Genomic DNA, 24,051 nt, shown 5'->3' with positions numbered 1-24,051 from the left:
AATATAACTAACGAAGCAACTCTAAAAAGAGGATATTTTAATAATTGGTGATATTTCCACAAGGATCCTTGAAGAAATTAATTTTATAGCGAATTTTGCAAGTTATCGACGAAAATTGTATCAAAACTTCAAATATTGTTTTCTCAAAAACTAAAAGTTATTTTTCAAAACGTGTTGGTTCATTAGAAAGAGGACACTTTTATTAACATTTTGGGATATTTTCATACTCATATTCCAAGAAATGGATTTTATATGAATTTTTAAAACTTAATCGGCGAAAATTGCAAAATTCGAGAAAATTGTCGATCATTTCAAAAATTTTTTTCTCAAGAACTGAAACTGATTTTTCAAAACGGCTTTTTGTATTAAAAAGAGGATACTTTAATTAATAATTGGTGATATTTCCACAAGGACCCTTCAAGAAATTAATTTTATAGCGAATTTTGTAAGTTATCGATGAAAATTGCAACATCGAAAATTTTATCAAAACGTCAAATATTGTTTTCTCAAAAACTAAAAGTTATTTTTCAAAACGTGTTGGTTCGTTGGAATGAGGACACTCTTATTAACACTTTGGGAAATTTTCCTACTCATATTCCAAGAAATGGATTTTATATGAATTTTTAAAACTTAATCGGCGAAAATTGCAAAATTCGAGAAAATTGTCGATCATTTCAAAAATTTATTTCTCAAGAAGTGAAAGTGATTTTTTAAAACGGCTTTTTGCATTAAAAAGAGGATACTTTAGTTAATGATTGGTGATATTTCCACAATGATACTTCAAGAAATTAATTTTATAGCGAATTTTGCAAGTTATCGACGAAAATTGCAACATCGAAAAATTAATCAAAACTTCAAATACTGTTTTCTCAAAAACTAAAAGTTATTTTTCAAAACGTGTTGGTTCATTGGAAAGATGACACTTTTATTAACACTTTGCGAAATTCTCATACTCAAATTCCAAGAACTGGATTTTATAGGAATTTTTAACACTTAGATAATCGGCGAAAATTGCAAAATTCGAAAAAATTGTCGATCATTTCAAAAATCTATTTCTTTTTGATTTTAAAAAATAGCCGGATAGGGCGGATACCGGATATCTGCCGGATATCCGTTCCACCACTAGAACTAACACTAGATCTAGAAGTGTTAGTTCAATAAAAATATATGACAACCTAGCACTGAATGAACTGAATCACAATTAAAACTAGAACTAACACGTCTTCAGACGCACGGCTAAACCCGAAACTTTCTAGTTCTAGGTCTAGTGTTAGTTCTAGTTTTATTTCGAGTATTAGAACTAACACTAGACTTAAAACTAGAAACGTTCGGGCTTAATCATAATCATAAATAGCCGTCTTAAGAGAGGTGAGGCTAAACCCGAATATTTCTAGTTCTAGATAATAATAATAATAAGTTTATTGCCACATAGCTTATACAGGAGAAAAATAATATATATAAATACATAAATGAATGAATTAATAGTGTATGTTGACAAAAGGTCAGTTTATCGCCAAGAGCGATGTCTTCTAAAAGACCCAACCAGCAATGTATGTAAAAAAAAAATAATCAATATGGCATTATTAAGTAATTCAACATTTAAGTAAAAAGAAGAAAAAGAGCAGAGGAAAAGGAAAAAAAAGAAGAAACACGAGTACAGTTGATAGAGAGGAGAAAAAAAAGAGAAAAGAAAAAAAAAAAGGAAAAGAGAAGAGAAGCAGGTGACATCAAGAGTTAGATTCAGATAATTGCAGTGTTAATAGATAATCCCTTAAGCAGACCTTAAATGTTAGAAAACTCCGAGTGTTGCGTATTTCCGTGGATAAACTATTCCAAAGCTTTATAGCCTGCACCGTGAAAGATCCATGATATCTCTCGGTGCGATGAATCTAGTGTTGGTTCAAAATATATAACAACCTAGGGTAAACCATACAATTATTGAAAGGTGCCAGTTATTGGACAGCCCAGATTTAGTTTTTAGAAACAAGAACTTTGAGCAGGTTTGTATATTATAGTCGATTGTTGGTGGTAGATTGATACCTAAATTATGAGATGGCTGTGGTGTTGCCGAAATCTGACGTGTTAAGTTAACCTGAACATCGGCGGTGCTACTGCAAGTCATTTTGCTAAAGGTTTTGACAAGGTTTGTGTTTTTTTTGTGAGGTTGATTGTGAAACATTAAGATAAGTGATGATTATTATCTAACTTCAAAATGTAGTTTATGGTTTCTAGAATGGTGCAACATAGTTGTATGGATTTTAATCATTGGAAACTACATCCAACAGCTATAACTATAAAATTGTAAGTCGACGTAGTTATTGGACAACAGTCGAACACCTATATTTAACATTTCTACTTTTGCTTATGTGCCTTATTATTCCTTAAAGGTTACCAAAAATGGTCAAAAGGCGATCATATGATCCCAGACACATGTTGTTGGCGATTCAAGAAATGTAGAAAGGTAAATCTTCTCTAAGAGATATTGCCAACAAATATAATGTGTCCAAATCAACACTTGATTTTAAAATCAAACATGCAGGGATTAAAGAGAATTTTGGGCCTTGCCCCGTTTTAACTGAAAATGAGGAAACTTGTTTAGCATATTGGATAAAGGAGATGGCTAATGGAGATTTTTCTAGCAATAAAGAGAAGATATTAATGACCGTTCAGAACTTTCTGAAAGAAAATCCAAGGAAAAATCCATTGCAAATAACAAACCAGGAATCGTCAACCTGATGTTACATTTAGGACCTCTGAAGGAGTAACCGCAGCAAGCAGTTGAGTGTCAGAAAACGAGATAAGAAAATGGTTTAAAGAGATAGAGGGATAAATAAAGGAAAGAAATTTAGAAAGTGTACTAAAAGATCCTAATAGAATATTTAATGGCGATGAAACAAGTTTTAATATATGTCCGTCCACAGGGAAGGTCTATGCGACAAAAGGAGCAAAAAACGTGTACATTATTGAACAGACCTCATCAAAAGAGAATATTACCCTCATGTTCACATTTTGTGCGGATGGTAATAAATGCTATCCAAAGATAGTATTTCCCCAAAAAAGGATTCCTGAAAAATTGGGCCAATTTTTCAGGAACAGCGTTTTAGTTCGAGTAAAACTAGAATTAAACCTAGAAACATTTCGGTTTAGCAGTCTTAAGAGACGTGGTGATAAACCCGAATGTTTCTAGTTCTAGATCTAGTGTTAGTTCTAGTAACAGTGCTAATACAAAAACGGAACTAAAACTAGACCTAGAAAGTTTCGGGTTTAGCCGTGCGTCTTCAGACGCATATATTTTGTCTGTTATATCCGAAGTCCATTCATATCAAAGTTTTATTGTAATTCTTACCTTTAAACTTTTACCGATAACTCCTGTAGCAACCAAAATTCCCGGAGCAGATTTACTGCTTAAAATACTTAAAGTTCTTGTATCAGGATAAAGTTGATTGAAACGTTGTGTAAGATGTAAAGAACAATTGTTGCCTTGATCGCAAGAAATAATTTGTCCCTCGTTATCGTGTTCTGGTGATCTGATCAATCTCCACGATGCTCCATGATCGAACGTAATTTTCGTAACAAGATTTTCCGGACCTAAATTATATTGGTTTCTTGGCGTATAAGCGATTTGCGATGCTATATAAATCCCTGTCATCCCTTCAACTTTGTAAATGTCTGTAAAAGCTTCTTCAGCTATGTGTCTAAAAAAGAATCTTAATAAAAAAAAATAAAATAGGGATTAAAAATTAAATGGAAAAATAAATAATAAAACTTACTGCAACCAAGAATCTGGCCATGAATTATGAAAGTACGCCAAAACATTTTCTAAAGACAACGTTAATTTAACGTTTGTTTGGGAATTTTTTTCAACATTTAAATTATCGGAAACGTATAAATGGGAAATCATTTCTGTGTGGCTGATCGAAACGAAAACTCGATCGTTCGTGACATCAACGACTTGGTAAGATTTTCGTTTTAATTCTGTATCGAAAATGCACTGCCTTGGTGAATCAAAATTATAAGAAACAAATAAATCAAAATCGTCAGAAGTTGATTTTTTCACGTAAAAAACGTAATCGTCCTTAACAAACATATCGACAACATCTTTAGCGAAAAGTTGAAGATGTTGTCGACTTAACGGTGACATTTTCGTATACATAATCGACGATAAATTTGATGGAAGCGTTCGTTGGAGGATTAAATAATTTTTATTGTTTGTCCAAGTAAAAGATTTTACGTGTTGTTCCAAAATATCGAAAGTTCGGCCGAAATTTGAAGAGTACCACAACTACAAGAAATTATTTATCAATAAAAAACGAAGTTAATTTAAAATAAACTTACTGTTCTATCCGGACTCGTTTTATCTAAAATCAAAATATCATTCGAATGCATTTCTCTAAATTGAACTTCACTTGGCGTAAACTCCAACTTAATTGGAGTTATAGTTTTTCCATAATTTGTAGTCACGAAGATGTATTTGTTTTTGGTGTCAGAAAATACAAACTAAAAGTTTAATTCAATTTTATAAAAATCAATCAATTAAAAATTAGCCATAAAAAAAACAATAAAATTTATGTTGATGTTAGAAAAGAAATTTGTCATTTATGATGATAAGAAAAGTAAAAGTAAATAGAATGATAAATATTTTTTTTTGGGAGAAAGAGGGATTCCCCCAAAGCAACACGTCGATGTATCGCATAAAGACCATGTGACTATTGGAGTTAATTCTTAACGAATTATTAATTAATGTTTGTTGCAATATCGATATTCACATTTACCAGAAAATATGCACATTCCCCTAAATATCTACATTCGCCGAAACATATCGATCCAATTAAAACACATTTTATGCTGTACTTATTGTTCTTATTTGGCATATACTTTGTGAATTTACATCTTGCTCTAAATGCAAGAAGTATTTTATCGACAACCATGTTTGGATCAATGTAACTAACAGCGGGAGCGATATCAAAACTATTCTAGTCTGAGGTTGAGTATGCCGATCACTGAAGTTTCTGTTCTTCTCTTGCAAGTCTTCACCATTACATCCATAAATATCAATGGGAATAAACTGTCACCCTGTCTAACGCCTTTTTCCATGACGAACATGCTAGAGGTCTTCCCATTCAGCCTTATCACTCCCTTCATTCTCTGGAACATGGACATGATGGACTGCATCAATTGTGGGGGAGCCCCTTTCTTCTCTAATACTTTCCAGACCTCTTGCCTTGGCACCTGATCGAACGAAGAGTACATATCCAAGAAAGTCAGGTATGGAGATTTCCCTCTGCTGATCCACTTATCCGTTATACAGTACAGGGAGAAAATAAGATATCATGTTTGTAGTTCTGGTCTGAAACCCGCTAGCTCCTCATCCAGTTGAACAGTTATGTATATAAATGAAATGCACATTTGTAGGCTATAGAAAATCTACATGAAATGCATCAAAACCATTTTATCCTCTCTAAGTGACTGTTTGGTGAATCTTTTGCAGTGAAAAAGAGATTGGTCCTTATTTTTTGAGGACGTTGACGGCATTGCCCTAATTGTAAGTGTTGGTTCCAACAAGACGTAGTAACTGCTCACATGATTTCGGTAATGATAGAGATTTTTAAACATCAATTTTCAAGCTATGCCAAGTTTTGGCGATTTGAACTGGCCGGACAGAACTAATGACGCCAGAAGTTTTTTGGAGTTGTTTAAAATCTTGTATTTATCGCAACAAACCACAAACCTTGCAAAGAGAAGCGGTCCTAGGACGGAACCCTGCGGAACACCTGAACCAACAATAACTTCTTGCGATCCCCGATCACCAACTCTTACCTTTTGTGTTCTACCAGTTAAGCAGTTTTGTATTAGTGCCACGGCACCACGACCCAGTCCTAACAACCTCATTATACGACAGAACAATGTATGATCAATGGTGTCAAATGCCTTAGAAAAATCCAGGAGTACCACCGCCGTAAGCATACCTTTGTCAGCTGCACCCAAAACATCATCAGTGAGTCTTAGCATAGCTGTAGTGCAACTATGATCAACACGAAAACCAGATTGCTGAACTGGTACCAAGTTGTTCTGTTCAATATAAGGGATTAATTGATTTTCCATTACTTTTTCCAAGATTTTAGACATAGTTGGCAAAATACTGATCGGACGCAAGTCCCCATAATCAACTGGATTCTTTTTCTCAGGTAATGGAAGCAGAACAGCTCGTTTCCATTGATCAGGAAAAATATTTTCAACCAAACAAGGATTTAAAATGTGTGTCAAATACGGCAAAATCACAGGGCAACACATTTGAACCATACTAATACCAACCAAGTCAATCCCCATTGAATAAGAGCTTATTACTGTAATAACTTCCATAACTTTAGACGTGGTAATCGTACGAAATGGAAATACATTGGAAGTGAAAACTGCAACTTCTTTATAGCAATCATCAGTCTCGCCCAATGTAATATCGTCAAGGATATCTTGAACGCTATGAACAAGAAAAACTATATATGCCATCAGGATTCTGCAACTGTGTGGGTAATTGACTGTTATTATGAGTCATAGAATTAATTTGCAAATGTTTCAAACCACCCCATCTCTGCTTAGAATCGCGTTTGGTCGAAATGGATTTGAAATAAACTCTCTTTTCATTTTTAATAGCATTAGTAGTAAAGTTTCGCAAGTCCTTGTAATAGTTCCAATGTGAGGTATTGCCTGTCCTTCTGAATTTTGACTTTGCTCTGTCTCTTAGGCGCATCATAAACTTAATATTATCTGTTAGCCAAGGAGCACTAGGATTTGTGAACTTGCATAAACGTAAAGGAGCATGAACGTCAAAAATATTAATTATTTGCTGAGTAAAAAAGCAAACTTTGTCATTTATATCCTGCATATAAAATATTTTGTTGAAGGCTATATTACTTAAGTCAGATTTGAACGATAATTGATCAATATACTTTAGCGATCTAACCAGTTTATATGCAGGCTCTGTCATTGTGTTGCTCTGCTTACAGTCACAGTACACTAAATCGTGATCAGAAAATCCACAAGGCAACACACCACTGCAATATAAGGTTTGAGTCAGGACATAACATTTGTAATTAAAGTCCTACATATCTTCACTATTGGGTTCTTTATTTATTGTACTTTGAGTACTCACATTGACTGAAATTTCTTTTAACGGACAAAAACGACAACCTGGAACACTCTCCATACGCGAGTGAGTTCGACAGTAGTGCACTAAACAAGGTTTATTGTAGACAATGTAAGCAAGAGCTGGTGAAAAAATTTACTGGAATTATGATTATCATTAGCACCTGTGTGGAGATGTATGGAAGATGTTGGAAGGCATTGTCTCATCCGAGCGCGGTTTTCGATGCTTATGCTGCTGAAGTAACTTCTATTGTAACGTTGTTTTCATGAACTCTTTTATTACGGACAAACAAGGCTTTCTTTGGGCGAATGAAGGTCGCAAAGGAAATGCGCTATAAATACGTATGCACTCGCAATTGCCAGATTTTCGTCCGCAAGAGTGAAACCCACACCTTTTGATAATTAAATGTGACGCGGATGTGGATGGAATGTAACCGGTCTTGAACTAAATTAACTGAAATACATCAAAGTTTATTAAATTTCGGTATTAATTCGGCACGGTATCATATCTTTAAATGCGATAAATGGAATAAAGATGATGGGAACTCGTATGGCGATCATCAAATGAGAACTATAACAAATTGCATCAAACATTTTCTTGACTCCAGTAACAGAGAAAGCTAGCTGAAGTCACTCCAATATCAAAACCAAATTGAATGCTGTAAATAACTAACTGCAAATATTAAATCAATGTAAAATAAAAAATTAATCGTGCATCAATAGAAATTTTACTATTAGAATGAATTTTTTATGGCTATTTTCAAAATCTCAAAAAAGTAACTTACGTGCGTCTTGTAGTTTGGATGATTATAAAACTTTTCAACGTTGGAATAATTTCCATTTGGCAAATTGTTTAACTTAAATAAGTCAGTTTTATTAACGAAGGTATCCCCGTAGTCATAAGAAATAAAAACTGTCGATGGATTCGCTGATTGACTCATAGACGAAAGAATCGGATTTCTTGCTAAACAAATTATCACGTTGCTACCTTCGCCAACCCAGTGAACCATTAATTGTTTATGGGTGTCGTTTAGATGGTGCACCTAAAAATAAACAAAACCGTTATAAACTTTTATTAAATATTATTGTGGTACGATTAAATTTCTTAAAAACGATAACAGAAGAGAAATAAATAAAGTTCTTAGTAGTAGGCATATTTAAAACGGGAGTCTGTTTTGTCTGGAACGATCACGAAGTTACGATGAGTAAGAATAACAAAGAACAAGACTTCATTGAGTCTCAGATAAAAGATCGCCAACGAAGGTTTTGAATATATGCTACATAAGGCGGTGCGATAGAGACTCTATTTATAGAACTGGGGCTTTTACAGTATGTATGTAAGCAAACAAATCAATAAAGCGCGATGGAAACTTCCTGCTTTCGCTACTGAAATTATTTTATTTCATCACCATAATGATAATTTTAGTTTTAAAAAGGGATTCAGATTTATTAACTCTGAAAATAATTAATAAAATAAAATTAAAAAGAACGAACGTAACTAAATTTGTGTTAAATTCTAATTTACTTAATATAATATATATTCAAGATAAAAACATTATTGCAGAATACACAATTCTAAATGCACAGCTATTTTTGATCTTTTAATAACTTGTAATAACACAGATGCTCGATACGTTAAGTTAGGGCAATTGAAGAGGTGTGCGAAATTGCTTTCTCAGTTAACATAACCCATTACTGTTTCGGTAAGTCGTTAAAATAAGTAGTGCAGCCAACATAAGTAAACCACTGATAAGTTAACAGCTGTTTTTGAGCGAGGTAGGTAATTCCTCGGTCTGTATTCGTTTTGTATGGAAACTTATTTTGCAACGCTTTCTGCATGTACCAAAAAGTACGAGAATTAAAATTTGCGATGTAGCTGACACATGAAAAAACAGATTATTGTCGATATATCTCAAGAAAATAGTATCACACAATAACCCACAGTAGGTTCAGCAAATATGAAGACATTTCTTAAAAGAATCGGAATTCATCCAGCAATCCAGAATGTCATATGGGCCACTACATTTCAAATATATTTGTATAGCACAAAAATGGAAGTGCTATGTTTTGGACACATAGCAATAGCGGGGGTATAAGTCAAGTGTAAAAAGAAAAGTGTCAAACGTATGGAAGAGAAGAAAACGATGATGATGGTTCCAGCCAATAGACGAGTTTATAAATGTCAAAACTAGGGAATAAACAACTGCCTGTCAACAATTGCCTATTGTCTGTTCCAGGTGCACAAAAATTTTCGCAATTAGATAACGAGACTTAGCTTTACTTCTGCCGATCACTTAGGATATGATTGTGATATAATGTTCAAGAAAGGAAAATCACTACAAATGAGTCCAGATAAATACCTCCAATATTTTTGTATGTATTCAAGAAAGGGGTAGGAATTCTTTGGCCAAATTTGGCCAGAAATATTTGACTAAAAAGTAACAAATGATTAAACCTTCATTCATTTCAGTGTTTTCTCACTATTTTATCAGGTGTATGTTTTCCACGATATTGTCCAATTATTAACTGTATTCGCATTTCTCGTTTTCTTGAGGGTGCAGCAAAGCATGCAGCAATGTTAAAATTAACGCCAATTAAGCGTATTCGACAGAGGTCACAATGATGGTTCTTTTCCATCGATACAAAGCCAACGACCAATCCATTTGAATAACACATTCGAAAATATTTAAAAAAACTTTGTTTCAACATTTCAATCTTAAAAAGTTCAGATGCTCAAATAAGATACAAAATAACATTACTGTTTCTATTGTCATTGACAAGTTTTACATATTAATGATAAATAATGATATGTGCTTGTGCATTTCCTCTAAACGTTGGATGACCATAACGTTGAAATGCGCTTCATATAATTGTGACAATGCATTCTTAATCAGAACATATGATGCCTATCCTAGGAATAAAAACTGATGTGTAAAGTTAGTTGGGAGGGTTTATATATGTCATTTATTAATAGAATGAATGAAATGCCAAACAGAAATTTGAGGTTGTACCATAATAAGGAAATGAGGTGTTTGGAATTTTGGAAATAATCAAATAGGTAAATATAACAATTGTGAAGAGAAATAGTTAAAACTTAGATATGAAGAAAACTGGTGGTAAAGAATGGAAGGGTACTTAGTAGAATGGGAGTAGTGAGAAAGGCGAAGAGTGATTGTTAGGGACGTTCCACTATGAGATACCAGTTGATGTCCAAGCACAAGCTCCTCAATGTGTACGTCAAAGGATTCTATCAAAAAATGTTGAGATACACTGGTTGTTGAATGTATGGACTAGGATGGATAGGAACATCACAGAAGACGAACTGATCAATGGCTAGATAAGAAAGGTTTTCCTATAACCCTTCCAACTATTTTACTTCGAACACATTTTGTGTTACCACCGATTACTTAATACCGGCAGCAACGTTTAGAGTAGTGTAGGTTGCAACTGCACTAAAACTCAAAGTAGCATAGATTGGTGTGCAGTGATTAATGCAGGGATGCATGATAGGCGTATAAGCGTCGGACAAAGACATTGGAAAAGCAATGTTCAATTTTCTGATGCGAGGTATATGTACTAAACTGTGAGGACTATGATATGGGGTACTATAACATATAGGAGCATGTCTTCTGAATGACCAACGAAGTGTTGATGAGGTGGTAGAACAATGTATTCCTCCATTTTTTTAGCAGTTAAAAGACCCACTATTCCAACAGAATAATCCCCAGTACGAAAACTGTCACGCATGGTGTTAATTAAACTAAAACTAACACTAGCACTAACACTAGACGTAGAACTAGAAACTGTCGGGTAAAGGTCTTTTGAAAAAGTGTTTGACGTTTCGGATGCTATGTTGCAACCTTCTTCAGAAACAAGTTCGTAGTGATTTCCCAATCCAACCCAAAAGTTTCTAATTCAAGGTTAAATGTTAGTTCTAATAATAGTGTTAGTTCTGGATTTAGTTTAAAGAATAATCCCCGTTTCCATAATTCAAGATATTTATAGACCACTTTGCAGAAGATACTGTTACCATCTTTTGCCCTGGCCACCCTGATTTCCCTATCTTTTGCTCATCGAGGATGTTTGGAACATTATGAGGAAAGGACTGAGGATCTTCCGCAAACGCTGTATTTGATACCATAAACGAAAACAAGTAGAAATTTTGAAAGAATACGCATTAACTTTTTTGCTAAATTGTGAGTGTAATTTGTGATAGTTTTTTGTCAGCATATTAAGAGACCACCATAGCAAACGATAATCCACAATCAAATGGTATTATCGAGGTAATTATGTAAATAGTAAGAACTATTCCTGAAATAATTAGATAGCAAAACTAGTGATTTGTCTATGGAACAAAAATATGATAAAGTGCACCAAGCACTAATGATTGAAGTTCAAATAAGGTATTTTGCAAACAAAACCAAGAAGATATGATATATTAAAACAGGATCATATACGTAAAAAGACTTGAAAAGGTTATGTGACAATAGAAGAAGTCAAGATATACGTCAACTCTAATACATAGAGACGACGTTTTTATAAATCTCAGCTACTTCGCTGCAGGACTTACCAAAACAATATTGTGTCTAACGGTAAATCTTTGCAACTATAACGTTGCCCACTGAAAATCTTGGGCATTAAAGCATTAAAACGGCTAAACAGATTGCGTAATTTATAAAAAATTTCATTTGGTTTAACAGTGAAAGAAGAAAACGGATACGATTTGGTTACAAGAACTAGATGACATACAACTTTACTGGCTACTGCTATGAATATGAAACTCATACTGGAGCAAAAGCTGTTGCATACTTTTTGAATTCAGGTGTTGTTTAAGCCCCCAGCGATGTCTTCCCACAATATAATTTTTTAATAACTACTTGCGTAGTTGTGAATTTAGCTTCGTTTCAAAAGTTGCGTGAAAACAATTTGAAAAAACAACTATCCGCTTTCTGATCTAATTTATTTAAAGAAGCATTGAAAAAACTTGTTTAATTTGCTTTAAAATTGCTAAATTATCTCATTGTCCTCAATTGAGTATATAACTCAATCTCCACAGATTTACCAACAGCGTTACATTTACAATTGGTGTTTCAAATAGTACAAAAAATTAAAGGCAATGGGTTAATTAGCGGTCTGTTTTGAGACTGCTTGATCTCTAATCATTTACAGAAAACAATTGCTGCAATTTGAAGACATCAAAATATCTCAATCACTTTTTTAAGTATCACAATTGTGATCCTTTTTCAATAATGGCACTATAACACAAAATCAATAAATGGCACTAGAAATTTTTTATTTTAACTTGAATATACAGGATTTGATTATTAAATAAAACTATAAAAATCATCAATATTTAGAATGAAAAGATAAACAATTTCTAAAACATCATGAATTAATCTCTATAAATAAATTAACTACTTGTATCTTTTGGGGAACCCCCAACTGGAAGGAAAGTTTTCATTTCCTACTTGGTAAAAATAATATCAATCGCGGTTGTAGATGTAACACATTGAATGATAAGAAATGACGCAAAAAAAATTCACAACAAATTTCTTATCGTCCGCGGTTATTCTTCCGCCTTGTATATTCTTTGAATTGACTCATTTAGCTTTGCTTGGTAAAATAATCTTAAAAGAAGATAAGTTATTAAAATTAAAACCAAAACAGATTTATAACATTTCAACATGACGTCATTATAAGAAAGACTAAACCTTATCTCTTCCTGTATTATTTAATTTATTTTTTTTTATTTAGAGTGAATCATTTTAACAAAAAGGAAGTTATTATTCACCAAATTTACACTTTATCCTCATTATCGAATATAACCAAAGTCGAAAGATCTAAATCATGACGCTAATACAAACATCTTTGTCATATTTGTGTTTTTTTTTTTTGCAAAACAACAAATAATTTTAACAACGACAAATTAAATGTCACAAATGTACAAGTTTTTTTTGATTGATTTGTCACAGAGAAACTATGAGAAGTGAAAAGTCAAAGGCGTCGGGTGACATGCAAAAGAACAGGGGGCCACCGCCCCAGACGGCGACCACGTCGAGAGCAAGGAGCACCAAGTCGATTCCAAAAGAGGAAGAAAACGAGGCTTACGTTGCGATTCCACCCGATGGAGGTTGGGGGTGGGTTGTCGTTTTGGGAGCTTTCTATATTTTTTGTATAGCCGATGGAGCTTTGGTCAGTTTTGGAATATTTTTAAATGACGTATCGAAAGCTTTCAATTGTACTAATAGCGAAATTGCGATTGCTGGAGCTGTACAAACTTGCTGTTATTGCTTAGCAGGTAAAACATTAATTAATTAATGCAAGAAGATATTTTTAAAAGAAATATTAAAAGAAATATCTCGTTTAGAAATGTATAGAATGAAAGAAATAAAGTTTAAAGGTCATGCTGTAGGGATGTCGGGAGTCTGGATAAACAGGGAAAAATCAATATCTATTCAACCTTCTCAAGGTTAATAGGAGTTGCTTTTATTGTAAGGGATTATTTGACGAGATCTTTTTTGTTAGTTAATTTGCATCTAAATTTATCAAATGGGAGTGTAAACTTGTTGATGTCGATTTCGAAAGATTTATTGCTTAAGAATTAGAGAAAGTTGAATTCATCTTCACACAACTTGTTTCGTTGATTGTAATTTCGCATTTTAAACAAATTCTTGAATCGACACAACGATCTTGTTTATTTTCTTGTATGATTCGTTGAATTTTATTTGTTTTTTCTAAGAAGTCTTGTAACATCACAACAAATTTTCCTAGAAATTGAAACATTTTCTTTTAACGATTTTTTTTTAACTTAGGTTTTATATTTCAACATAAACAATTTAATTCATTATTTAAAACAAATTAAAGGAAAACTTCCTATTTTTGTCACGGATTGTTAACAACAATAGCCTGTTTCATTTCGAACTTTCCCCACATTTTGAAAGTAGTCATAAACATTACTGTTTAGAAGAGAATTTTCTACCTTATTTTTGCCATTTTTCCATCATATTTTTCTTTTTTATAATATTTTATTTAACTTTCCTTTTTAAATGTGTTTTTAACTTTGTTAACAATTTCAATTTGCAAACTCATCCGTTATCGCGTAGCCAAGAATTTACTGTTTACGTCTACAAAGACAGAAATAATTTTTTCTACGTTGTTAAATCTGCTTGAAAACACATCAATGTTTTATTTTTGTTGTTTAAAATTATTTTGTTTCCTTTCAGGTCCAATTTCAGCAGCTTTAGTAAATACGTTTGGATATAGAGTTGTCGTAATTTTAGGAACAACCCTCGCATCAATAGCTTATTCTTTAACCGCGTTAACACAGCGTCTTTATCAACTGATTATAGCGTACGGTATCTTAAGCGGACTTGGTTTCGGGATGATGTACGTTTCAGCTGTGATAGCAGTGGGTTATTACTTTGAAAGATGGCGAGGTTTAGCATCAGGAATGTCTTTGTGTGGGGCAGGAATCGGCGCGACGAGTCTTCCCCCAATAATCACCATACTTCTTCACGAAATCGGTTGGAGAGATACTTTTTACGTGATCTCCGCCCTAATTCTAACCTGTTATTTAAGCGGGATCGTTTTTAGACCGTTAAAACCGGTAAAAGTTAGGGTGGATATGCATGGGGCGCCGAAGAAAACGTTGAGTCATATTAGTGAGGTCCAAGAAACGAAAAGCAAAATGAGTCAATTTTTTTTACATTATAATAACGCCACTTATCCGACTGTTGCTGATGTTAAATCGTCGGTTATTGCATTGCTAAAACCGCCAAAAGTGACGGTTACTCGATCAGCTTCAAGTGAAATTATTGCAACTACACTTCTGGATGGTGGCGAATACATTCATCCAAGAAGCGATGCAGATAGTAGTAATAAAAGTACTGAGTCGTGTTATAATTGTTGCATTAGATTGAGAAAATGTTGTTATATAAATTGTTGTATGAAATGTTGTCATATGAGAAAATCAAGAACTTATATACCTTCAAGACCTATGTATAGGGACGATATTTTTTATACTGGTTCAATTGCTACACTTCCAGAATATAAAAGGAGTCAAGTATCAAGAGCTGCTTCATCGGTAAGAACAACATTTAAGTATTAATTATTATTTATAAGTTATCATAATCTATAGTTTACTTAAAAAAATATATAATATGAGATAAGTGCCTCAACAAATAATATTCGGAGTTATTTTAGAATCATTTTTGTTATCGTCTCGAAAAACATATTAAACTCCAACGTTTTAATATATTTACCGATAAGATAAGAACCTGGGAGTGCATTGTTTTTGTTACGAGTTGAGAGAAAAAAGAATATGTTAAGTACGACACGTGATTTTAAAAGTATTTTTACAGTAAGCAATGTATACAAAAATACAATATTGATTGTTAACAAGTTTTTCATGTCAGTGAAGACACGAACTAGAGCGGTTCCTCCATGGTCGACATAACGGTAATCAAATAGCGTCGAAAGTTGATGTTTTCTTATGGACTTTTGTATATGCTAGAAAGAGATGGTATCTAAAGATCTCCAATTTTCGAAGTTTTTACTAAATGCCGCAAATTAATTCAAAAACTCCTACTTGCTTAGGTTTACACGTTCAGGTAAAGGTTGAGACTTTTCTATGTGCTAGTACTTCACTGGTTGGGTTGAACTTTTCGGCATTGATTGAACTAGTTTTTCAGTATAAGATATCGGAGTTTCTCTCCATTCTACTTGTAATGCAACTTCTCAAGATTCTTAAGTTTTGCAAATTTAAGTCGTTATTAACGTAGATAATGTAATGTAGCAAACTATCATCAGTGTAGCAGTGTAGACTTGATACCTTCCTTGAAGTTTATGAAAGAAATAATCTCGGTCTCAAAACTCTTCTTGCTGTTTCTGCACTCACTGCTGCCATTTTTGGAGTATCACGATTTGCGTCATAAGTACTGTTCCTAATGCTTGGGGAGGCTGACGTCTTCGAAGTCGGCCGCCCCAAGTATAACGAACAATGTAGACTTGATATCCTGCTTGAAGTTCCACTATACAATACTTATTCCTCATTTTTCCAAATTCAAGTCGCTTCTTTCTATTGACGTCGCTAATGTAAATTAGTAGTTGTCATAGATGGCACATCTCAAAACTCTTCTCGCTGTTTCTGCACTCACTGCTGCTCTTAATGATTTGCATCAATTTGTTTCTTGTAGCTTCATAAATCCATAAAACCTTCATTCCTATTAAAGTTTTCGAAATAGACCGAGAATCGTTATAACATCGCGATGGTGTTTAATCCGTTTGCCAACATCTATTTTGTATGAATGAAAGTTGGTACTTGAGATAGCAGCGACACATTACCATGACAAATCTTTAAATCGAGTTAATGTTCCAACTGACACTCAAGTTTAACAAAATAGAAGAAAGAGCTTTTTTAACTGAAAGATCTAAGGAAACGACACCATGAGAAGAAATAATCATTTTATTTATTAAGTCGTCGAGATTGTTAAGTTTACTTAGATAAGATATTTCTTCGCGTTTAAGTAACTTTGTTTCGTTACAAGGAGAGGGAATAACATTTCAAGATTAATTTCAATCATGATACTTCTACGATTTCCCATCTTCTCTCGTAATGCCATTCACACCGAATTATAATAAAACAGTTACTTAGGTTTGAACGAGATGGATCTTTAAATACTATCTTGTTTAATCATCCGTTATTTGAAAGTAAACCAGAAGAGAAAATAAAGAGCATAATCACACAAATTTAGAAGATTTATTCAGGCCTCAGGTTCGCAATGATTTGTATCGTTCTAATATACCAGAACATCTATTTGTCGATATTCGAAAAGCTCAAGAAATTTTATAATAACTTTACATTATTATATCTAATTGTTACATTAAAAAAAGTGGATATTAATATTATATAATTATATTATACATATATGGATATAATTATCATATTAATAATATTATTCAGGAATTTCAGGGCTTCGAGTTAATATCGGTTGGATTGGGTTACATATTCAACGAACAGTGTATGCTGATTAAGTAACTAATCTTATTTTTTACGACTCAAAAAAAAATAACTTAAAAACGTATCTGCTTTCAAAATAACGCAGTCTAATGTTTCAAAAAAAAGCATTCAAACATTTTAGTTCTTCAACAAACAAAAACTGTTAAATTTGAAATAATTAGATAACTAATTGTGGGAGAAAAGCAATTTCCGGCAGTAAAATGTGATGGGATAAAATAAAACTAAGGTATAATGAGCAATCAAATTTCAAATTGACATTAACATATCCGTAATTAATAATCTGTGTTCCGTTATGGTAACATGACGTAGAGATAATTTATGTTAAATCAAAATATTAATATTTTTTTTAATATTAGTTAAGATGCAACACGATTATGAGTCAACCCATCACGAGATATCCTCGATTATTTACGGTTTTAATTTTTTTATATAATAATAACTGTCAGTAAATGAACATTTCTAATAAGACGAGTAAATATAATATGAATAAGCCATGTTCGATTAAATAAAGATTATTTAAAGGTTTGGAAGAACTTGATATGTTGTTTTTTAAATCTTTAAAATCCAAATATTACATAGCAAGTATTTAAAACGTCAAAGATAGAAAAGCATTAAGTATATCGCCATACAACTATCACCAAGAAGAAGAAAAGTTATGATAAGCAACATTAGACCATAGATCATGGATACACCATGAATACAATCAATATTCAACAGGGAATTATATTTTAGAATTTACCCATGAAAATTTCAGGTTGACTTTGATTTGTAAAAGGTGATGCGATGTTATTTCTGGACAAAGTAAATATAAGCAAAAATCATCATACTAACATGACTCGATATACATTGAAATAACTAACCATAACAATTCAGATTTATTCGTTATTTCACTTATCCAGAAAAGCTTCATGCTTAAAAAACTACTTTTTATAAAATCATAATAATCTACGTTGTTTAAAAATAAGGTAGATAATGTTAGATTAGATCAAGTACGGCAAAGGTCGGGACTTGAAATGGGATAGCTTGCAAATGGAAACCCGATGAGTTTTTTTTCAAAATTACGCTTCAGTCATTAAGTGTACAATGACTGTTGCATGTTGCTATTTCAGCAACAATTTTAAGTTACTATATAAATGTTGCAGCATTTATAATATAGCTTTAAAATCTTAATAGACTTTAAAAAAATATAGAGAAGATACATGAAAATTTTCTAAAAGAACCTCTAAAGAAAGCTTGCTTCTTATCACATCAAATTTGATGATATTAAGTATGAAGAACATCCAAGAAAAAGTATAATCAGTGAGTTACATGTAGTCTTTATCATGTGTTTGAAAACTATTCCAAATCAATGGTAGCGAATAGATTTACCTCAACGCTTGTGGATACATAATAGGCTTGCTCCAACTGTATAAATTTGTCCAGTTCATGTACGACTTCCTTCTGCGCATGTTCGTCCATGTACGGGTTCGTGAGCTCGTACAAAATAATTATTAACCTTTTAGACATGGTTTATGCACAACCGCTAAATGACATGACAATATGTGCTTATTGCAGACAGCGAATGAATTTGACCTATTGCGGACGAGTACATTGATTTGTCCGATTATGGTTGGAACACTACTTCTTCTACAGTAACGAAAGAACACAACCGATAGAAAAAAAATTGTTTGTGTTCAGACTTACTTTTGCATACAAAGTCATGTAAGACATTCCCATTAGGAGTAATTTCTTAAAAAGTATATTAGTTAGGTTCGTGTGAAGATTTATCTTGCTTTGATATATTATTATTTCTTCAACTTTTAATCCCGTCATAAATTAAATTAGTCAACTTTAACTCCGTTTTTAAGCAACTCTAAAACACCTTGTCCAAATTCCATTTCTGATTGATGTTATCTGCATAACTGGTCTTTTTATTTTTTTTAGTTGCTTCCCAAAATGAATAATTCGTAGTCTTTAATTCTCCAACATAAACTTTTATTGACACTTTCTTTAGAACTTTTATATTTACGTTTATTACTACTTGCACCAGTTTTTTGGAAGCTCATGATGTTGGATCCCGTCTTAGAAGATTAGCCCGCTATCTCCTTTTGCATTGTTAAGTTTAGATAGTCATGTCTAACATACTTCTTCATCCTTTCATTAATGAACAAGCCACATTTGAAAATCTAGACGTTCGTGGTGTGACTTATTATAGGAGATAAAAGCATTTCATACATATTCCACACGAACTCCATTACTGTCCTTTATATTTGAGCTAATTGGCTTGTTTAAGAGTAAGTAAGCAAATCGCCATCATCAATCAATACATCAAGTTGATAATCAAAAAGTGGAGGACCTCTAACTCAATAGACTTCTGAGTTTTTGCGTCTTGCGTTTTCAATCCTATCCAATGCAGATACTGACTTCTCAAATCCTTTTCCATAAATTAAAAGAAGATTAATTTCGTTAAAATCCATTTTGAATAGTAGAAGTTAACTTCAAAAACTGCAAGTGATTTTCAAACTGTGCAAACTATCGTTCATTGTATTCAAACGATTACAAAAAACTTTGTAACAGTATTTGCAAAGTTTTTCAGGTGGGAATTATTCCACCATCTTTAACCCTCTGCTCAATAAGATTTATTAACAATAGATGTGCTAAAACACCTTGCACATTACTACCTTCCCAAAACTATTTTAATTATTCTTCACTTTTTTGTAGCTAAAATTATAACCCATAATTAAGCATTCCACTCCATGTAATAATTTTTCGTTACAATAATCTCAATAGACTGGTTTATTGTCGGATTTGTCGCACCAGAATTGCAGCACACATGGTGGACATATTTAGAAATAGTAGTCGAGATGCCTCAATCAGTGATAAATTGTAACCAAGTAATACACCACGTTTTTTGGACAACTAATTGAAAAGTTTATTGAATAACGAACAACTTTTCAGAAATTAAGGTATAAAATCTTGTTTGTAGGCGATCTTTAAGTTGACTTAAGGATTATCAGTGAATAGTAGGTGTCAGGAAAAACTAACGCATGTGATACAGAGCCTTGTAATAAATAGAGAAAGTATGCATTCGAATTCAACTTCACATAATACTCAACTTACTGAAATACTTTACTTACTACAACAACAGACCGAAAAGTATTAATCAATGCATGCTCCTGAAGATGCAAGATACCGGGTAGAAATCATCCAAAGGAGTAATTAAACAATTTTAAAACAATCTAATTTAATTTTGATGAATCTCGAGAACTAAGCTTTTTGAAATCTATGCTCAAATATGAATATATTTATTTTTAAGTTTTAACTCCTGCTCAAAAATCAAACTATGTGACTAGACAAAATACATCTTCACAAAAAAGCAAGGAATGAACCAGAAAAAAGGAATGAGTAGACAGTTAAAGAGAAAGGAAAAACTCCGAGAAATTTCTTTCGAGAACACTATTCTAACGAGAAGGAACAATAAGGATTTCTCAGAATTAATTCGTAGCAGACTCTTTAAATGCCTGATTGGACACCATTTATAATACGTAATTTTGAATGTCATTTTTCATTTAGAATCATTATTTATTTTCGCTTGTACCTAACTCCTAATACTAACTTGTTATGATTACATAAAAATTGTATTGTTCCACATCCTGCAATTTCCTATATATTAAAATCACATTTTCTAAAATAATTTATAACAAATTTTAAGCTAAGTAAATTCCTTAATCGCACCACACGTGGGTAACATTGCTTTTTCAAAAATAACGAGTAATACATTATAGACATAAGAAATTCTTGAGATTCTTTAATTCCTTCGACTCATTATCTAGAACAAACGAAATCGGTATGTCTTAAAGTTCTAAATATGTCAAAGGAAATATTTCAAGTTTCATTAAGATTAAATTATAAAAAGAGAAACCAGCTTCTCGAATTGTGTAAAAAGTTGAAAGTAACTTTACCAATTTTGTTGTTTGAGTGTCCTTCGCCAACAACAACCAAGAATTAAAATCTTAGTTCTTACAAATAAATAAATATATATTTTTAAAACAAATAAAAACTTTCTAAGTTTTTAATTTTTCGTTAATAAACCGTTGACGTAAAAACTTAATTCACCCAATTTTTTAATTAGAACCGAAATCGCTTCAAAAATTTAACGTTAATTATCTTAATTGGAAAACCGAAACAGTTTTTAAATTGACTAACGAAGTTTTAATAAACAATTATTTAAATCTAGTTCAGATCGTTTAAAATCAACACAATCGGTTCCTTGATAAATAATTCATGATCAATTCAATCTTCTTGTTATTAATCTATTTATACATACATTTATTTTGCTTTTATTAATTCAATTTTGTTTTTAGAAATCTAAAAGTGTTTTGGAGTACCATATATCAGTAACACGAACAACAACTCATCAAGATGTCGAAGAAGAAGTTGTTTGTAAAATGTGCCCGGAGGCAGTAAAAAGAACATTAGCTACAATGTTAGACGTGAGACTTTTAAAAAATCCATCATTTCTCTTATTGATTTTAAACGCTTTTTGCGTCGCTTACGCCTTTTACACGCCGTTCGTTTACGTTAAAGATAGAGCTTTAGAAAACAAGTTTCCAAAAGATAAAGCTTTTTGGTTAATTTCATCAATCGGTGTAATGAACACCATCGGAAGAGTTTTTTGTGGAATATTAGCTTCCGTACCTAACGTTAAAGCCCACGTGGTTTGTGTTGTGTTTTTATTCACCGCTGGAGTTGCCACAATTTTATCCGGATTATCTTTTGAAGTATGGTACCAATTCACTTACACTTCATTGTACGGATTTTGTGTATGTAGGTATGCCACATATTTCTTTGTTACATAAAACTATAATCTAATTTTTATTTTAATTTACAGCGAGTATCTCAACGTTAAGATCGGTGATTATCGTTGAAATTTTAGGATTGGAAAAATTAACAAACGCCGTTGGAATGATTTTACTGTTTCAAGGAATGGCAACATTCGCCGGCACTTATATTTCCGGCGTATTACGAGAACGAACAGGAAGCTACCATGTGACGTTTTATGTTTCTGGAACCGCATTAATGGTCGGTTCGATGTTTTTATTATTGGTGAAGAAAAGGAATACTGAAGAGGTCATCAATAGAACGTAAATTTCAATAAAATCGGGTTATTATTTTATTTTGTAAATAGGGCAATAAAAAATAATTTTAAGTTAACTTAAAACAGTCGTTCTAAAATTATTAACATAATTATTATTTTGTATTTATGCTACCTCACTGGTTTAGATTGTATTTGTTAATGGACACCACTACATTCAAGGTTGTGGAACATTATCAATTTGTAATGTATACCCATCAAGTTCCAAATTAACAAGAGATAGCTTGCAACAGTATCAGGGGAAATTGCAAAGAGCCAATGGACTATGCTATATAATGCGAAGTTAATTATAGTCCAATTCTCGTCATTCTTATTTTTGTTATGGTTACTCTGGTATTTAAATAGTTTTATTTAATTTGTTGTTTTCTACATATTTAAACCACATTTCTAATATGTACTGAATTTGAGGCTTATAACATTGTTCGATTGAATATTAATGGCTATGTATTCACCAATTGATATTGATCTGATTCCAGAGTCGGAACAAGTTGAAACGCATGTGATATGATCTTAGATAACGAATGTAAAGATCGTTCAACCAAACACTGTCAGACATAAGCGCATCAAATCGATATCTACATTAATTTTTTTTTGATCTTGAAACAACGAAAACTGCTGCAACAACAGCTCATAAAAATAAAAAGGTTGATCTACTTTTTAGTCCGATTAAATAACAGGAAATAACAGTTAATGTAGTATTTAACGCAGTCATTAACACTTCACAAAAACAAAATAAAATAATAATCCCTTAACAAGTAAAATGGCTTTGCATCTAATAATGTATGGGTTCCTAAACTATCGTCTAAATAGTTTAAAATAAATGCCAATTATTACAGATTGTTTATCCCTTTTATTAACTCATTTTAACTTAATCAATAGATCTAATCTGATTGAACGAATCAAAATGTTTATTGTAAGTTAATTTTATTAATTTAGAATATTCAAACACTTTTGAAACCAGGGAAATAAATATCCGAAATGATTCAATGATACTCATGTATCTATAAGAAATAAGTTTCCTCTGATAGTTTTAATGAGTTAGAAAACCGCCTTGAGCACAGTTGCAAAAACATACCATTGGTTGTTAAACAAATTTAAGATTTAAATTGACCAGGTATAAGTTTTTGTCCCCAAATTAGACCTTCAAAAATGCGTGGCTTTCCTAATTACTTTGGGATGTTGAGTCCATCTCAAGTACATTCCTCAGGATATCACGTCTTTATCCAGACATAAAACATTTCTTAAAGGCAGTAATTATTTGCTCCATTTCCTTTGATGGGTTACTTGTTGTAGAAAGAGAATATTATTCCATTCACCCTCATATATTATACGCTATCAAGACATAATTCAAAACATCTTTGCTCTAATGCAGGAAATCTATTCTAGGCAACGCTAATCAAAATCAACACCTTGAAAGGCTTGATAAGCTGGGCAATTTGCAAATGCGTAGTTCAGAGATAAATCTACAGATTTTGTTAGAAATCATCTATAATGGGACATTCACTACTTAGTTAATAAAGGCTCTTTTCTTCACTAAACTTCTTGTGACACTTTTACAGCAACACTTTTACAATTCTTTCCCGATTGGTTAATGACTAATCCTGCTATCATTAGCAAAAATTGCAAATATCCAAAAACTTCCTGGGAATTGAGAACGGCACCAACTAATTCTGCGAAAAAAACTCGTCGTTATTGTAAATTAATTAAGTCATCCTTCAGTAATGGTTTATAAATTGCAAGAATTTATCTTTCTAGAATT

General features: G+C 32.4%; 2 protein-coding genes across 4 annotated transcripts in view; one reads left to right on the top strand and one right to left on the bottom strand.

Moving 5' to 3' along the window:
• The window catches only part of LOC111424127 (sortilin-related receptor-like), a 37,790-nt gene that overhangs the window by 10,364 nt on the left and 3,375 nt on the right, over positions 1 to 24,051 (bottom strand). Inside the window, exons 2-5 of one of the 2 annotated variants that reach the window (XM_023057560.2) lie at positions 7,926 to 8,183; positions 4,336 to 4,497; positions 3,771 to 4,282; positions 3,347 to 3,707 (exon numbers count right to left, since the gene is read on the bottom strand). In XM_023057560.2, the coding sequence (XP_022913328.2) occupies positions 3,347 to 3,707; positions 3,771 to 4,282; positions 4,336 to 4,497; positions 7,926 to 8,183 (1,293 nt within the window). The remainder of the gene's footprint in view (positions 1 to 3,346; positions 3,708 to 3,770; positions 4,283 to 4,335; positions 4,498 to 7,925; positions 8,184 to 24,051) is intronic. The other variant, XM_023057561.2, reaches the window with a different exon arrangement.
• Positions 13,052 to 22,339, top strand: LOC111424129 (monocarboxylate transporter 7-like). 2 transcript variants are annotated; one of them, XM_023057562.2, is made up of 4 exons: positions 13,052 to 13,438; positions 14,364 to 15,223; positions 21,502 to 21,964; positions 22,029 to 22,339. In XM_023057562.2, the coding sequence occupies exons 1-4, from the start codon at positions 13,120 to 13,122 to the stop codon at positions 22,283 to 22,285; spliced, it is 1,899 nt and encodes a 632-aa protein (XP_022913330.2). In that variant the 5' UTR covers positions 13,052 to 13,119; the 3' UTR covers positions 22,286 to 22,339. The 2 variants fall into 2 exon arrangements, with proteins under 2 accessions (XP_022913330.2, XP_071056750.1); XM_071200649.1 differs by having other exon boundaries at positions 21,502 to 21,968; positions 22,029 to 22,130.

The sequence above is a fragment of the Onthophagus taurus genome, chromosome 11 (assembly GCF_036711975.1).
Source record: "Onthophagus taurus isolate NC chromosome 11, IU_Otau_3.0, whole genome shotgun sequence".
NCBI lineage: Eukaryota > Metazoa > Arthropoda > Insecta > Coleoptera > Scarabaeidae > Onthophagus > Onthophagus taurus.
Note: the sequence above shows the minus strand (reverse complement) of the source record. Positions and strands in the feature narration are given on the sequence as shown.

What these genes read in the sequence shown, in the direction of transcription:
- LOC111424129 (XM_023057562.2), top strand. Translation starts at nt 13,120, where the DNA reads ATGAGAAGTGAAAAGTCAAAGGCGTCGGGTGACATGCAAAAGAACAGG. An exon ending in TATCAAGAGCTGCTTCATCG is followed by an intron (nt 15,224 to 21,501) that starts GTAAGAACAACA and finishes TTTTGTTTTTAG; the next exon opens with AAATCTAAAAGTGTTTTGGA. An exon ending in ATTGTACGGATTTTGTGTAT is followed by an intron (nt 21,965 to 22,028) that starts GTAGGTATGCCA and finishes TTTAATTTACAG; the next exon opens with CGAGTATCTCAACGTTAAGA.